Here is an 18381-nt window from a genome sequence, read left to right on the forward strand (position 1 = left end):
ACTTTTTCCCAGGGCGACAATGGCTAACACGAGGGGACATGATTTTAAGGTGATTGGAGAAAGGTATAAGGGGGATGTCAGAGGTAAGTTTTTTACACAGAGAATGTTGGGTGCGTGGAACGCACTGCTGGCAGAGGTTGTGGGGACAGATACATTAGGGACATTTAAGAGACTCTTAGACAGGCACATGATTGATAGAAAAATGGGGGGCTATTGGGAGGGAAGGGTTAGATAGATCTTAGAACAGGATAAAATGTTGGCACAACATTGTGGGCCGAAGGGCCTGTACTGTGCTGTAATGTTCTCTATTCTAACAGTGCAGCAGAGGAACAGGCCCTTCAGCCCACCATGTCCATGCCAACCATGGTGCCAAATTAAACCAATCCCATCCACCTGCACATGGTCCGTATCCCTCCATTCCCTGCCTGTTCATGTGCCTGTCTAAATGCCTCTTAAATTGGGGAGGACATGGAGATGTTGGGTGGTGGGATCTGGAACTCTCTGCCTGCAGGGATGGCGGCAGCAGCAGACCTCTTCACTAACTGGGTGAACAGTGCTGTCCTGCAGGGCTGTCAGCTGAGGGCTGACAACTAGGATTAGCTCTTCTGGGATCTTTAAGAAGAGACTCCCATCAACCCATTCCGCTGTCTAATGGGCTCGTGACTGGTATTCTACCTCCACACACCAACCTTTCCTCACACCCTTAGTTCCTTCTATTAACCAAAATCCTTCAACTTCAGATTTAAAATTTAGAAATGACTTGGAGTATTGTGTACAGTTTTGGTCACCCTGTTATAGGAAAGATGTTATTAAACTAGAAAGCGCGCAGAAAAGATTTACCCGGATGTTGCCTGGACTTGGGGGCCTGAGTTACAAGGAGAGGTTGCTTAGACTGGGACTTTATTCCCTGGAACGTAGGAGATTGAGGGGTGACCTGACAGAGGTGTATAAGATCATGAAGTGCATAGACAGGGTGAAAGCACATCATCTATTTCCCAGGGACGGGGTGCTAAAAACAAGAGGGCATACGTTTAAGATCAGAGGCAAGAGATTTAAAAGGGACATCAGGGGCAGCTTCTTCACACAAAGGGTGGTGCGTGTTTGGAATGAGTTGCCAGAAATAGTGGTTGAGGCGGGCACATCAGCAACATTTAAAAGCCATCTAGATAAGTCCATGGATAGGAGACGTTTAGAGGGCTATGGGCCAAACGCGGGCGGATGGGACCAGCTCGCTGGGCGACACAGTCTGCATGGACGAGTTGGGCCGAAGGGCCTGTTTCCGTGCTGTATGACTCTATGACTCTATGAATCTATGATCAGGCATCAGTTATTGTTTGTGGAAGAGAGTTCCAAACCTCCGCCACCTTCTGCATATAGAAGTCTTTGCTAGCAGCACCCAACTTATAGACCAGTCGCCGACTCACCAACCAGCTGAAACAGTTTTCCCTTTCAATTCCCTTTGGAAATTTTGATCAGACCACCCCTCAGTCTTCTAGGTTCCAGGGAATTTTGTACAATATCTCCCCATAGCTTGACCCTTGAAATCCAGGTATTATTTAGATAAATAAATTCTGTTATGGACAAGATGGGCTGAAAATTTCTATGGTTCTACGAAAACACAGGGCTGCTGGGTTTTAAAAGTCTGTAGAACGATGCACAGCTGGCCTAACAGCTGCCATCTCTAATGCAAAGCAGGCAGCTTTATAACATTGAGTTATAACAGTCATTGAGTGCATGCATTTATTGAATACATGATTCTTCAATGATACAAATGGGATCTTGAACTATCTTCCGGTCAGGTGGGTATACTGTCGGCTGTGCCGCACATGGTGATGACAATTGTTGTGCCAATTGGAGGGCAGATCGCTGACTTCTTGAGGAGCCGGAATATCCTATCCACAACCACCGTTCGGAAAATCATGAATTGTGGAGGTGAGAGGGAATTCTCTTCCCAGTCTTTGCTTCAAGGATTGCCACCCTGTCGTCTGATGGAGTCTGGGGAAGGATCTTCTACCGAGGATGAGGTTGAAAAACCAGTCGTGTTTTGTCATGAGGGGTTTATATTGTACAAAGCACTGCTTGGGCTTGTTCACCGACCCCAATCCCTGGAGTGTTGGCTGCCGATTACATTCACGAATGCACTTTCACTCCTTTAAGCTCATTGGAACCACATGTCGGGGTAAACGACCACACTCTCGCTGGTGGCTGAGGACCAGTTTCTCCCCTGTAAAGTTTAGTGGGACCTCAGTCGGAGGGTTGTGGTAGTTTTGGGATCCACATCACAGGTAGGGTATTGAGCAGGAGGAACAGGTTCACAAGGATGTGCTTTGGTTGTGACTGGCCAAGAGCTGGAAAATTAGAACGTTGGGGATGTTGGGAAAATGTTAGTGTTGTGACATTGCGGTTTGGCAGAGACTTGCTCAGTGATCCAGGGGTCAGTTAGCGCCACGTTGTTGAGAGTCTGGAGTCACATGTAGACAAGGCCAGGTAAAGACAGCAGATCTCGTCCCCTGAAGGACATTGCTAAACCAGATGGTGCCTTTGTTTTAGAAGACCAACAATCCAGTAGTCATGGTTGCCACTGATCTCAGGTGTGGGTTTGAAGTCCTCTCAGTGTTCCAGGGTGGCTGTGGATTAACATTGCAACCAAATGCTGGGGGCAGTAACCAGCACTCTTGCTGGTGATTGCAATTACAGCGCAGAAATAGATCATCCATCCCCTCTGCTCCTGCCGACCTTTCTCCTCCACACCAGTCTCCTCCCATCCCTCCCCTCCCCCCATCCACCTCTCCCTCTATCCCTCTCCCCCTTGTGTGTTTATTCCCCCTAAACCCACTCCTGCACTTCCCCTTGGCTCCTCCCTGTGGGAGTGAGTTCCACGTCCTCCACACTCACTGGCAAAGAATATTCTCCTGAATTTCCCATTGGATTTTTTTAGTAACTGACCTGTACTGTCTAGAGTTTGGAAGAATGAGACGTGATCTCATTGAAATATAATTTCTTTTACGTGACTAGACAGGATAGATGGAGGAGATGTTTTCCCTGGGTGGGGTCCCTAGAAATAAGGTTCACAATCTCAGAATAAGGGATTGGCCATTCAGGACAAGGAAGAAATTTCTTCACCCAGATGGTGGTGAATTGTTGGAATTCTCTCCCCTGGAGATCCATGGAGATTCACGTTGAGTACATTCAAGATGGTGATCGATAGATTTTTAAATATTAAGGGAATCAAGAGATATGAAGCTAGTGCAGACAATGGCACTGAGGTAAAAGATCAGCCACATTGAATGTTGAACCAGGAATGAGGAGCGAATGGCCTACTCCTGATTCTGTATCTAACTTGAGGCCCCAGGTATAGTCCTCTCATTAAGTGGCAGTGTTTTCTCCACATCTACCTGGCTACACTGATAGAGTCATTGGGAGGGGCCAGGGGTCACCTCTCTGACCCCGTGACCTCAGTCAGCTACCCCTTCCCTTCTGCACACCATGCTTCTTCAGATGTTGGTGCATCTGTAGAGCTTTTGATGTTTTGCCTTCAGGACACTCTCCATCACTGGTGTCTACAATCAGCGAGGCAGCAAAATGTCTGGAGCCTTTTGACAAGACAATAGGCATGTCCACCTCTCCATGGCAACCACTCACAGTGTGAAGCTGAGAGAGCTGACCTTCACACCTTTGTGTGTTTAGCTTCAGCCTATTCTCATCCCTGTTAAATACTGCTGAGTGGTACCACCCAGCACTTTGATGGAGTGACCCCATTAGCACAATTCCTCTGTTCTATCTCTGCTGCTCTGTACCTTGTCCACAATCAAAGACTTATCCAATTCCGTTCTGAAACTGCTCCCTCCACACACCTCGTCCCAGACCACAGAGTAAACAAAACCTCCTCCCGTCACCTCTGGCTCTCTTGCTGATTATCCTAAATCCGTCCTTTGGTCACCAACCATCCTGCCACTGGGAACAGCTTCTCCATCCAAACTGTCCCTGATTCTGGAAGCCTCCATCACATCTCTCCTTAACCTTCTCTTGCCCAAGTCATGGGCCACAGATGCAGGTACAGAAATGGGTGGGATTGCACTGGAGAGGGTGCAGAGGAGATTAAGGTGACAGGAACTCCCCCCCCCCCACCTTAACTGAAGTCCCTCACCCCAGAAATTCCCTAAAGGAATTGAGAGAGAATAATTTGCAGGGCATGGATCTGCTCTACTGAAAGCCAGGATGGCTTCTGTGGGCTGAACTCTGTGATTCCATGATTTATTCTGGTTAATCTCCCCTGCACTCTGTCTGAAACCATTACGTAGTTCCCAGAGAGGGATTTTGTGAGGTTAGAGGGTACTAAAGCATCATCGATACTGCCGAGCCATTTCCAACCAGCCATCCAAAGCTGACACCTCCAAATGCCGCTACACATTTTCTTCCTCGCCCCTCTCCCCCAAGGATCAGGAGAGTGACCCTGTGGAGGAGATATGTGAGCGAGCGGTGACTGTTTTCTAGGGATATAGAGTGATGGGGTCTCACAGCACAGAAACAGTCACTTCAGCCCACCTCGTCCGTGCTGTCCCTCAAGTACCCATCTATACTAATCCCATTTGCCAGCACTTGATCTGTAGCCTCCTATACCTCGGTGACTCAAGTGCCCCTCTGGATCCTTATCAAATGTTGTGAGAGCTTCTGCCTTCCCAGATTGGAAAAAAAATTCTTTCTCCGATCCCATCTATTACCCTGCACCTTAAACATATCCCTTATGGTCTTAGACACTTCTTTTTTCATAGAATAGAACACTGCAGCACAGTACAGGCCCTTCGGCCCACAACATTGTGCTGACATCTTAATCTATCTAACCCTTCCCTCCCACATAGCCCCCCATTTCTCTATCATTCATGTGCCTATCTAAGAGTGTCTTCAATATCCCTCATGTATCTGCCCCCACAACCTATGCCGGCAGTGCGTTCCACGCACCCACCACTCTCTGTGTAAAAAAAAAATTACCCCTGACATCCCCCTTATACCTTCCTCCATTCACTTTAAAATTATGTCCCCTCGTGTTAGCCATTGTTGCCCTGGGAAAAAGTCTCTGACTGTCCACTCGATCTGTGCCTCTTATCATCTTGTACACCTCTATCAAGTCACCTCTCATCCTTCTTCTCTCCAAAGAGAAAAGCCCTAGCTCACTCAACCTATCCTCATAAGACATGCTCTCCAATCCAGGCAGCATCCTGGTAAATCTCCTCTGCACCCTCTCTAAAGCTTCTACATCCTTCCTATAATGAGGTGACCAGAACCGAACCTCTGCCGTGGGGAAAAGTTTCTCACTGCCTGCCCTGTCTATGCTTCTCATAATTTTTATACCTCTGGCAGGTCCCCCCTCAGCCTCCTCTGCTCCAGGGAAAACACAGCCTCCCCAGTCTCTCCTCAGAACTGAGACACCCCATCCCATGCACCATCCTGGTGAATCTCCTCTGCACCCTCTCCAGTGCAGTCACATCCATTCCTGTACCTGCATCTATGGCCCATGATTTGGGCAAGGCTCCCTCATTGTAACAGCGACTGCTTAAAGCTCTTCCAATGTTCTTCCACCAACATAACTAATAATGGTGGGCAGGAAGTGATTCTGAGTCACGAGGCTTCATTGCTGGTTCATGTAACCAATGACACCTTACAACAACAGGTTCCATTTATATAACACCTTTAATGTGGTAAAAATGTCCCTTCATCCTTCACAGAAGGGCTATCAAGTACATTTTGACATTGAGCCAGATGTAAATGTTTCATAGACAAGTAAATGAAAGCTTGGTTGGTGAAGTTGCTTATGGAGTCACAGAGCTGCAGCACAGAGACAGGCCCTTTGGCCCACCATGTCCGTGCCTACATCTACACTAATCCCAACTGCCTGAATCAGGACCATATCCTTCTATGCCTTGCCTATTAAAGTATCTGTCTAAATGTCTCTTAAAGATAGTTCCACCACCGCCCCTGGCAGCGAGTTCCAGGTATCAACCACTTTGTTCGTGAAATATTTTACCCCTCAGATCCCCTTTAAAGCTCCTTCCTCTCACCTTAAACCTACACTGTTTTATTACACCTCTACCTTAGGAAAATGACACTGACTGTCTACCCTATCTATTCCTCTCATAATCTTATATACCTCCGTCAGGTCACCCTTCAGCCTCCTTCGCTCCAGGGGAAACAAGCCTAGCCTGTCCAGTCTCCCCTATAACTAAAGTCCTGGTGAATCTCCTCTGCACCCTCTCCAGCACAGCCACATCCTTAAGTTTAAGATTAAGATTTCTTTATTAGTCACATGTACATCAAAGCACGCAGTGAAATGCATCTTCTGCATAAGAGTGTTCTGGGGGCAGCCTGCAAGTGTTGCCACGCTTCCGGCACCAACAACTTTCTAACCCATACGTCTTTAGAATGTGGGAGGAAACCGGAGCACCTGGAGGAAACCCATGCAGACACAGGGAGAACATACAAACTCCTTACAGACAGCAGCGGGAATTGAACCTGGGTCACTGGCACTGTAATAGTGTTACGCTAACCACTACACTACCGTGCTGTTCAAAAATCAACAGTGTTTCTGCCCAGGATTAAACTGGGGACCTTTCACGTGTAAAGTGAACGTGATAACCACTACACCACACATCATAAAGGAGGAGAAGCAACTGTAGAGTTGGAGAGGTTTGGTGGGGGGATTCTGGAGCTCGGGGTCTTGACAGCTGAAGGCACGGCTGCCGGTGGTGAAGCCTTTCAAAGAGAAGCTGCAGAAGAGGCCAGAGTTGGAGGACTGTAGAGATGTCACATGGTGGTGTGCTGGGGGAGGTTACAGACACGGGGAGGGTCTGGGCCGGTGGAGAAAGTCATAGACAGGGATCAGAACTTGAAAATAAAGGCCTCGCAATCTTAAGGACCAGCTTAGGTCAGTGAGAAGAAAGAATAATTGCTGGTGGGGACTTGGTACAATGCAGGATACGATCAGGAGAATCTTGAGATGATGATTGCAGTCACTAATGTGAGGTTTTCTTTGCCCTAGGCTTTGGCATGGAGGCCACCTTGTTACTGATTGTTGGTTATTCCCATACCCGAGAGGTTGCAATTTCTTTCCTGGTGCTCGCTGTTGGATTCAGCGGATTTGCAATTTCAGGTGGGTTACCTTTTGTTCTAATGGTCTGCATGCAGTCCAGGTCAAGTCGAGTTTCTTGTCATGTGCACAAGTACAGTGAGGTACAAGTACAATGACAAACTTGCTTGCAGCAGTGTCACAGGCACATTGATGTAGACCACACACAATATAAATTGTACATAAATGATACCATACGGTGAAAAAATAGACAAAGCAAGACCTTAGAGTAAAAAAAAGGTTGCTTCCTCTGGAGCATCAGAGGCTGAGGGGAGACCTGACAGCAGTTTATAAAATGATGAGAGGCACAGATAGGGTAGACAGCTGGTATCTATTTCCAAGTGTCAAAATGTCTAATACTAGAGGGCGTGCATTTAAGGTGAGAGGGGGAAAGTTCAAAGGAGACGTGCTGGGCAAGTTTTTTTTTACACAGAGAGCGGTGGGTTTCTGGAATGTGCTGCCGGGGGTGGTGGTGGAGGCAGATATGATAGAGGCGTTTAAGAGGCTCTTAGATAGACATGTGAATATGCTGAGAATGGAGGGATATGAACCATGTGCAGGCAGAAGAGATTCGTTTAATTAGGTGTCATTAGCTAAATGAGTTTGGCAGAACATTGTGGGCTGAAGGGTCTGTTCCTGTGCTGTACTGTTCTGTGTTCTATGTTCTAAAAACACAATCAGAGACAAGTGCAAGAGGTGTTCTGTAGTGTTCCGTTGCTGAGGTAGGGTTAGGGTTGTGCAGGTCGGTTCAAGAACCTGATGGTTGTAAGATAAATAAATCCAATGATTTATTTCCTATAGCTTGGTACACATCTCCCTTTGCAAATCTCTCCCCTGGTCTCTGTCAGTGATCCAGTTCAAGTGTGTTGGCACCATCCCTTGCGGAGGAAGAGTTACTTGGTTTAGGAAGTTTGGAACAGAGGGAGGCCATTCGACCTCTCAAAACTTTTGCCATTTTGCTGTATCTGAACTGGTCGTGGTTCTATAATGCAGGAAGTGGCTTTCTCTGAAAACGACTGGGCACATTCTAACCTCCTGCCTCGAGACAGACTCCAAGAGTTCTATAGTGACAAACGTTTCCCTTTCCTTAGAGTCGTAGACTCATACAGCACGGAAACAGGCACTTCAGCCCAACTGGTCCATGCCAACCAAGATTCCCATCTAAGCTAGTCCCACTTGCCAGCATTTGGCCCATATCCCTTTAAACCTTTCCTATCCATGTACCTGTACAAGTGTCCTTGTGTTCTCAGTTCTGAGCTGTAATGTAACTTCTAACATTGATAATTGGTAATTGGTTTATTATTGTCACATGTACCAAGATACAGTGAAAAACTTTTGCTTTCTGTGTGATCCATACAGATCAATCCAAAACGTAAGCACATTGAGGCAGTAAAAGTGAAATGGCAATTACAGAATGCAGAATATAGTTACAGAGAAAGTGCAGTGCAGGTAGACAATTAGGTGCAAGGGCCATGGCAAAGTGGATTGGAGATCGAGAGTTCATCTTTATCGTACAAGAGGTCCGTTCAAGAGTCTTATAACAGCGGGATAGAAGCTGTCCTTGAGCCTGGTGGTACCTGTTCTCAAACCTTTGTATCTTCTGCTTAATAGGCGGAAGGAGAAGAGAGAATATCCGGGGGGGGGGGGTGGGTGGTGTCATTGATTACATCGGCTGCTTTCCCAAGGCAGCAGGAAGAGTAGACAGAGTTCACGGAGGGGAGGCTGGTTTTCGTGATGTGCTGAGCTGTGTCCACATCCCTCTGCAATATTTTGTGGTCCTGGGCAGAGCAGTTGCCATACCAGGCCGTGATGCATCCAGATAGGATGCTTTCTATGGTGCGTCTGTAAAGATTGTTGAGGCTCAACGGGGACATGTCAGATTTCCTTAGCCTTCTGAGGAAGTAGAGGTGCTCATGTGCTTTCTCTCTGTGGTTGGACCAGGACAAGCTATTTCTGATATTTACACCTAGGAACCTGAAGCTATCAACCATCTCCACCTCAATACCATTGACACATGTACTCCACCCCCCTTCCTGAAGTCAATGACCAGCTCTTTTGTTTTGCTGACATTGAGGGAAAGGTTGTTGTCATGACACCATGCCACTAGGCTCTCTACCTCCTTCCTGTACTCCATCTCACCGTTGTTTGAGATCCATCCCACGTCGATGTTAGATGGCTCAGGGTCTTGAGTTTATAAAGTTGAGAGGAGGAGCAGAGAACCTGCAAAGGGATGGGGTTTGGTGGACGAAAATACAACAGACGGAGTGTGTTGTGGGGGAATGTGAGGTTATGGTTTGAGCACTAGAGGAATGCTGAGTACAGGAGGAGCTGGGGGTTCCTGCACATGAAACATAGAAAGTTAGCACGCAAGTACAGCAAATAATTGGGAAGGTAAATGGAAGGTTGGCTTCTATTCAAAGGGTATCGAGTATAAAAGTGGAGCAATCTTACTCCAGTTGTACAGGGCAGGGTATAGGTCCAGTGTCCTTATTTAAGGATGGAGGCAGTTCCGAGATGGTTCACATGTCGACTCCTGGGATGACGGGGATGTTTTATGAGGAGATATTGAGCAGGTTGAAACAATACTCATCGCAGTTCAGGAGAATAAGAGGTGGCCTTGTGGAAGTAGGTGAGACTGAGGGGGAGTGAGGAGTTGAGTGTTGAGAAGGTTTCCTCTCGGGGTATCTACAATGAGGGGGCATCATTTCAGAATAAGGAGTCCCCCATCTAACGTACAGATGAGGGGGAACTTGCTCCCTCAGGGTGGTAAACATGTACTGAGATACAGTGAAAAGCTTTTGTGTGTGTGCCATCCAGACAGATCATTCTGTACGTAAGTACATCAAGGTAGTACAAAAGGGGAGAAACAGGATGCAGGATATGGTGTTACAGTTGCAGGGAAAGTGCAGTGCAGGCAGACAAATAAAGTGAACGGGTCACAACGAGGTAGACTGGGAGATCAAGAGTTCATCTTTTAACATACAAGAGGTCAGTTCAAGAGTCTGGTAACAGCAGGATGGAAGCTTTACCTCTCGCTGCCTTGGTGTAGCAGCCAGCATAATCAAAGACCCCACCCACCCGGGACACTCTCTCTTCTCTCCTCTTCCATCGGCTAGAAGATACAGGCGCCTGAGGGCACGTACCACCAGACTTAAGGACAGCTTCTACCCCACTGTGATAAGACTATTGAACAGTTCCCTTATATGATGAGATGGACTCTGACCTCATGACCTCACGATCTACCTTGTTGTGACCTTGCACCTTATTGCACTGCACTTTCTCTGTAGCTGTGACACTTTACTCTGTACCGTTATTGTTTTTACCTGTACTACATCAATGCACTCTGTACTAACTCAATGTAACTGCACTGTGTAATGAATTGACCTGTACGATTGGTATGCAGGACAGGTTTTTCACTGTACTTCGGTACAAGTGACAATAATAAACCAATACCAGTACCAAACGTCTGTAAGTCTCTACCCCCAGGAGAGCAGTGGAGGCAGTCAGTGAATGTATTCAAGGTGGAGACAGATAAACCTTTGACCTCGGTGACTAGTTATGGCGACTAGACAGGAGGGTAGAGTTGGGGCCAGGATCAGTCGGGCAGAGCAGGGCAGGGTAGGGGGTGGGGGAGAGGAACTGCCCACTCCTGCTCCTACCTCTCATGAGTTTAAGCAATTTCAACAGGACCCTTCAAAAGCAAAACGGATGTGGACGTATGCAGGGGAAAATGCAGGGCTCTGGGGAAGAGTTGGGTGAGGAGGATTAATTGGAGACCTCTCCAAAAGAACTGGAGCAGACACAGTGTGCCGAATCCATGTTTGACAGGAGATTGAGCCATGAGGAAAGGAAGTCAGGAATTGTTCAGCAGATGAGGCCACTGCGATCCCCGTGACCCAACTCGCTGCTGAGAGCAGAGAACCGGTAAACCGGGTTTGACACGCATCAGATAGGCAGTATTGTTGCTCCAGTGAAGAGATGTGATAAACTCAATCAAGCAATCATTTTGTTCTTGTGTAATAAAAGCCACAGAAGCCACATATATAGAACATAGAACACAGAACAGTACAGCACAGGAACAGGCCCTTCGGCCCACCATGTCTGTGCTGAACACGATGCCGAATTAAACTAAATCCCTTCTGCCTGCACATGATCCATATCCCCCCATACCCTGCATATTCATGTGTCTGTCTATAGCCTCTTAAATGCCCCTATCGTATCTGCCTCCACACCACCCCCAGCAGCACATTCCAGGCACTCACCACTCTCTGTGTAAAAAGCTTACCCTGCACATCTCCTTTAAACTTTCCCCCCCTCACCATAATACATGCTCTTTAGTATTCGACATTCCTACCCTGGAAAAAAGATTCTGACTGTCTACCCTACCTATGCCTCTCATAATTTTATAAACCTCTATCAGGTCTCTCCTCAGCCTCTGCTGTTCCAGAGAAAACAACCCAAGTTGTCCGACCTCTCCCTATAGCTAATACTCTCTAATCCAGGAAACATCCTGGTGAATCTCTTCTGCACCTCTTCACATTCTTCCTGTAATGCACTTGTACTTAGTTGCCCCTGAACTGAAGGAGCTAAACATTAATCTCATTTAGAGGAAGTGGCAGGACCCTTTGGAACATTGATGTACAGAGGAATCTTGGGATGCAAGTCCATAGCTCCCTGAAAGTGGTAACACAAATAGATAGTGTGGTGAAGAATGCATATGGCATGTTTGCTTTCATCGGTGGGGGTGTTGAGTATAAAAGTCGGGAAGTCATGTTGCAGCTGCATATAACTTTGGTTAGGCTGCACTTGGAGTATTGTGTGCAGTTCTGGTTGCCCTATTACAGGAAGGATATGGAGGCTTCGGAGAGGGTGCAGAAGAGGTTCACCAGGATGCTGCCTGGATTAGAGAGTATTAGATATAAGGAGAGTTTGGATTGTTTTATCTGGAGCGTCAGAGGCTGAGGGGAGATCTGATAGAAGTTTATAAAGTTATGAGAGGCACAGATAGGGTAGATGGTCAGATTCTTTTTCCCGGGGTGGAAATGTCAAATACAAGAGGACATAACTTTAAGGTGAGAGGGAGAAAGTTTAAAGGAGATTTACGGGGCAAGTTTTTTACACAGAGTGGTGGGTGCCTGGAACGGGCTGCCAGGGTAGGTGGTGGAGGCAGGTACAACAGCAATGTTTAAGAGGCATTTAGACAGACACGTGAACAGGCAGGGAGTGGAGGGATACGGACCATGTGCAGGCAGATGGGATTAGTTTAAATTGGCATCATGGTCAGCGCAACATCGTGGGCCGTGCGCCTCAAGTCACATGCCAACCAGACTGGGTCAGGACAGCAGATTTCCTACCTTGGAGGCCATTTATAACCAGACAGGATTTTATGGTAGCTTCTAATTATTTACCAAGAAGTTTTATTATAACTTCTGGATTTACTTCTTCACCTGAACTTAAATTGCTCATTTACCAGAGTAGGATTCAGGCTGATGTCACTGGATCAGTGATCCAAACCTCTGGCTGACTGGCCTCGTAATGTAACCTCGACACAACCATATCCAGATCATTAATCCAGGTGTTCTATTCCATTGACTTGGCCTTTATGTCTTAGTTCTGCTAATGTTTCCAGCTGGATTCACATTGGATGTATCTTCAGAACCTCGTGGTATTGTTATCTGTTTGCAAGTGTTCTTCTATGCAAAGGGAGGCCCACTAACACCTGAGCACCATTTGTAGGTCACAGTGGAAGGTTTGCATGGCCCAGACCTCATTGGGATAATGTGCTTTTGTTGTTGACCTCAGGATTCAATGTAAACCACCTGGACATCGCTCCTCGCTACGCCAGCATTCTGATGGGGATATCCAATGGTGTGGGAACACTCTCTGGAATGATCTGCCCGCTGATTGTTGGGGCAATGACAATACACAAGGTACAACCAAACCTACCATCGGTTTCTCAATGATAATTACCTCCCTCCCTCAGCAGGACGCTGCATCCAGTTGTGGACACCAGGTGTTAGGAACGGTATAAAGCCCATCAAGAAGGTGCAGAGGGGATTCACTGGGGCGAAGGACTTCTGAAACATGACAGAAGAGCAGAGAAGCCAGGGGGTTTGAGAGAGAGAAGGTTAAGGGAGAGATGTTCAGCATGTTCGTGGATGGCTGGAAACTGCTGGCACAGAGGGTGGGAACCAGAGAACCCAGGTTTAAAACCATGGCAACCAGGAAGGTCAGGAGGGAGAGGTTCAGCTGGCGGGTTGTTAGAATTGGGAAAACGCTGCTGGGAAGTGGGCTGTGGCAGAACCAACTCTGATCTGCAAAGGAGAGTTACATCTGGGCTAAAAGAGGGGGAAGTTCACAACTCTGAAGAGGAGAGTGGGACTCGCTGGAGAGTATAAAGAGCTGGTACAGGCTTGTTGGGCTGAACGGCCTTCCTCTGCTCTGTGACATTCTGTGATTCAATGAGTTAGAGTCATAGAGTCATACAGCACAGAAACAGGCCCTTCAGCCCAACTCGTTGCCTACCTGAGCTAGTCCCATTTGCCTGCATTAGGTCCATATCCCTCTAAACCTTTTCTATCCATGGACCTGTCTAAATATCTTGTAAACGTTGTAATTGTACCCACCTCTACCACTTCCTCTGGCAGCTCGTTCCACACACCCACCACCCTCAGGCCCCTTTTAAATCTTGATGCTGGAGGAACTCAGCAGGCCAGGCAGCATCCGTGGAGAAAAGCAGGCGGTCAAGGTTTTGGGTCAGGACCCTTCTTCAGGACTGAAGATAGGAAAAGGGGAAGCCCAATATGTAGGAGGGAAAAGCAGAGCAGTGATAGGTGGACAAAAGAGGGGAGGTGGGTCACCTCCCCGGGGTCATCATCTCCCCTTTTCCTATCTTCAGTCCTGAGGAAGGGTCCTGACCCAAGACGTTGACTGGCTGCTTTTCTCCACGGATGCTGCCTGGCCTGCTGAGTTCCTCCAGCATCATCGTGTTTTTCATCTAGAGTCCAGCATCTGCAGTCCTTTGTTTCCCTTTTAAATCTTTCCCCTCTCACCTTAAACCCATGCCCTGGGAAAAAGGACTGTGATCATTCACCTTATCTATACCGCCCTCATGATTTTATAAAGCTCCATAAAGTCACGCCTCAGCATTCAGGGAGTCTGGGGTTGGACCAGAAGCCTGTTAATGTTTGGCTACTGTGGCTGGTTTCAAGCCATTCTGAAGATTTGTGCACTGTGCAGGGTGCAAGTCTTACTTCCTTCAGATCACAATAGCATCACTGGCTTCCAATCACAGCTTGACCAGTGTGGGGCAGTTTAATCTTGTTAAAAAAATACTGTTGAAGCAAACAATTGATCCAAACCAGTGTAGACCCTGGTATCTATTTCTAATTCAGTGGCTTCACATCCTTTCTATTTGTTTATTAGCTGTGAACATTGCTAACAATGTCAGGTTTGTTGTCCATTCAGGCTGGCTCTGGAATGAGGGAGCAGTGAGGAGGTTAACCCAGTCAGTGGGTCGGGAGTCACATATAGGCCAGACCAGGTAAAGATGGCAGACTTCCTTCTCTGAGAGACGGCAGTGAACCTGGTGGTTTTTTTTTTGATAATTAGAAAGTTTCAGGGGTAGCTTTCTTTTTAAATTCAAGGTTTATTTAATTACTTAAATTTAACTATGACTCTAAGAATGTTTTCACCATAATGCACTCTCTAAGTGGATGATGGAGGCAGAGACTCTCACAACGTTTAACAAGTATTTAGAGCACTGATTGCCATGTAATATGAGCCGGAAAATGGGATTTGTATTGACAGCTACCTGATGGGCCAGCGGAAACACAATGGGCCAAACAGCCTGCTTTTGTGCTGAGTGACTCAATGACTTTATCCCTGGATTTAATCCCTCCACCACATGTGCTTCAGGCTGCCTGGGAACTAACCTCTGGAATTTCCTCCCTAATCACAGAAGTAGACCCTCGCTGTCCGTACTGCCCATCAAACACCTGTTGTTTTACACTAATCCCACCTGAACCCATTTTATTCTCCCTACATTCCCATCAGCTGCCCCAGATTTTCCCCACTAGGGGCTGAATTTACCAAACTGCCCATCTTTGGAATGTGGGAGGAATTGAGACAGATACCTAAATAGGCAAGGCATAGAAGGACACGGAGCTAATGAGGGCGTGGGATTAGTGGAGGTGGCAGAAAGGTCAGCATGGATGTGGTGGGCCGAAGGGCCTGTTTCTGTGTTCATAACACATGAAGAAAATCCACAAAGTCACAGGGAGAACGTGCAAACTCCACACAGACAGTATCGGAGGTTGGGATTGAACCCGGGTCTCTGGCGCTGTGAGGCAGCGGCTCTACCCACTGTTGCCACCCCCTCCACCTCCCCCTCCTTATAAACGGAACCTGATGTCGTTGTTGCTGAAACACACCTGGTTTGTTCATTGCTTGTCCCCAGACACGCGAGGAGTGGCAGAATGTGTTTCTGATTGCCTCAGTGGTCCACTATAGCGGCGTGATATTCTACGGGGTCTTCGCCTCGGGGGAGAAGCAGGACTGGGCAGACCCTGAAGAGACAAGTGAGGACAAGTGTGGGATCATCGACCAGGATGAACTGGCGGAGGAGACGGAACTTAACGACGACACCTTCATTGGGGCAAAGAAGAAGACCTCCTATGGAGCGACCAACCAAGTCAACGGCTCCCGAAGGGAGGACTGGAGGAAGAAGAGGGCCAGAGTGCAGGAGGAGTTGGTGGAGGAACCGAACAGCTATCACTGTGAGAACGGCAACTTCCGAGACATGTCGCAGTGAGATCATGGAACCCACTTGCACACTGGCAGTCTGACTAAGTATCAAAGTTCAAGGAGAATCTGTTTTATTGAGTTATAAGCAACATATTTAACAACTTCATAAAAATTATTGGACTTCTTAGGATTCCATTTGTAGCAATGGCAATCCCCCAAACTGTACAAATGGTTATTGCCGGCTATAAATGCTCTAAAAGATTTGGCCCATGAAGAAAATTATATCACATTGAAGTCACATCATACAAACAGGCCATTCGGCCCATGTCTGCTGTGCTGGTGTACTGTACCTGCTCCACATGAATCTCTGTCTCTTCACTAATTCATTCATAGGATGTGGACATTGCTGGCAATGCCCGTGTATTTGTCCGTCCACAGTTACCCCGAAACTGAGGCAGTTAAGAGTCAATCACATTGGTGAGCCTGGAGTCACATACAGGTCAGACTGGGTAAGATTTATAGAGTTCCTCCCTGATGGACTTCAGAGAGACAGTCTTGTGGTTCCAGGCTCACCGGCTTTCTCCCCTGAATTTAAATTCCTCGGCTTTCATGGTGGGATTCAAACTCCTGTCCTTGGATCAATGGTCCAGTATTCTGGCTGAAGTCCAGTAACAGGATTGTGTCCTGTTGGTCTCTCCCTCACCATTACTTCTGTTCCTTGCTCCCTTGTGTACCTCTCCAGCTGCCCCTTAGATACCTCGATATATTTGCTCAACTGCTGTCTCTGAGAGAGAGTTCCACATCCTCACCACTCTTATTTACTTATTAAAGGAGACCATTTGGCCCATCAGATCCATGCTGGCAAACAACAGACTGATCCCACTGCCCCCATTTCCCTCTACCCTTTTTTTCTCACATGCCCAACAACTTCCCTTTCATTCTTTTTTGCTACTTACCTACACTAGGGTAATTAAGCCTGCCTTTGGGATGTGGGAGGAAGCCGGTGCACCCGGGGGAAACCCCCACGGTCACAGGGAGAACGTGCAAACTCCACACAGACAGCACCCCAGGTCAGGATCGAACCCGGATCTCTGGAGCTGCAAGATAAGAGAAATTCCCCAAGGTGAAATGAAATTCCCTGTGGGATTTATTAGTGGCCATCTTACATTATGGTCTGACCTTCCCTGGAAGTGAAGCTTCTTTCCTCCCTCTGCCCTGTCAGCCCCTGCATGAGGTGACAGACATTCTCTCTTCCTCGAGCACAGAAAAGCATTCCGGTCAATGAAAATAAACCACATTCCATTTAGACAATGTAACGTACAGAACCCATAGACAGTTTCTTCCCCTCCAACCTGTGCGTCCTATACCAGCAATTAATACAAAGGGGGAAGCATGCAGATATGACATGTTCAGTTCAGGAATGAATTCTGTAATGTTAAGGTTGATAGCATGTTAAACCATGTCTTCTGATTGGCTTACAGTGCCACGTATGCCTGTACAGCCCACACGTTCTACTGTTGATGTTAGGCTGGTTGAATTTAGATGTGAGCTGTTATTTGGATTTATTGATCTTGGTGTGAGTTTCGCAGTAATAAAGAAGCTATGTGTCATAACGCTGGAAGAATACTGACGTTACCTGAAAAGTAGAAGTAATAAAAGTAACATTGTTCAGTGAATCCATGGCCAAACGTCAGGTGATGCACATTGGTGGTCTCCAGCACTATGGGACGAATGTTGAATTTTCCAATTTCAGGTAACCCTCATCTCTGGTCCTCCCACGCGCGCTCTCTCTTTCCAAACTTCCTCTGGTGCTCCTATTTTTGTCCCCTTTCCCACCCTCCCCTCCACCCCCTCCAGCCGTCCCATCACCCATTTCCGCCCCCCTCCCCCCTGGGTTCCGTCCATCTTCTACCCACACATTTCACCCACCGGCTCTCCTCCCTCCCCCATCTGCCCTTCACCTCTCCCCCAGTGGTTCCCGTTGCCACCTCCCTTCCTGACCAGATTCCAGCACTGGTAACCTCCCTCCAGCCCCTGTCTCCACCTCCACCCTCCCCGCTCAGCTCATAGCTCCTTCTTTCCCCATTTTATTTGTCTGCCTCCATCTATCATGTCTCCCCGCTCTACCCCTTCCCCTCCCCTACCTGGCTCCATCTGCCTGTCATCCTTCAACATCCTCTCCCCCATCTCCACAGTGCACCCAGCACCTCAGGCCCCGATCTCACCCCACACCTCCCCCTTTCTACTGCCCTTCTGCCCTCTCCACCCAAAACCTCGACAGTCCCTCTCCCTCCACAGATGCTGCTTGACCTGCTGAGTTCCTCCAGCAGATTGTTGTGGCAGATGATGTACTTTGGGAATCTTTAGCCTGGCTTCCAGTCACTTCCAGTGGATTATGCCTGTGTGGACAAAGCTAACCTACTAATGAAGAACTATGGCAAGGTGGGTGGATGGGTTAGCCCTGCATTAATACTGGCATTTCTGTTCTTCAGTTAGTGCGGTGGGGCAGCATGTTA

At 47.6% G+C, this 18381-nt stretch overlaps 1 protein-coding gene across 1 annotated transcript in view; it reads left to right on the forward strand.

Moving 5' to 3' along the window:
• The window catches only part of slc17a8 (solute carrier family 17 member 8), a 68030-nt gene extending 50571 nt beyond the window's left edge, over nt 1-17459 (forward strand). Inside the window, exons 9-12 of the mRNA XM_052029790.1 lie at nt 1800-1932; nt 7034-7144; nt 12923-13050; nt 15579-17459. Coding sequence (XP_051885750.1) covers nt 1800-1932; nt 7034-7144; nt 12923-13050; nt 15579-15932 — 726 coding nt within the window. The 3' untranslated portion in view covers nt 15933-17459. The remainder of the gene's footprint in view (nt 1-1799; nt 1933-7033; nt 7145-12922; nt 13051-15578) is intronic.
• Nucleotides 17460-18381: the final 922 nt, after the last annotated feature.

The sequence above is a fragment of the Pristis pectinata genome, chromosome 15 (assembly GCF_009764475.1).
Source record: "Pristis pectinata isolate sPriPec2 chromosome 15, sPriPec2.1.pri, whole genome shotgun sequence".
Classification (NCBI taxonomy): domain Eukaryota; kingdom Metazoa; phylum Chordata; class Chondrichthyes; order Rhinopristiformes; family Pristidae; genus Pristis; species Pristis pectinata.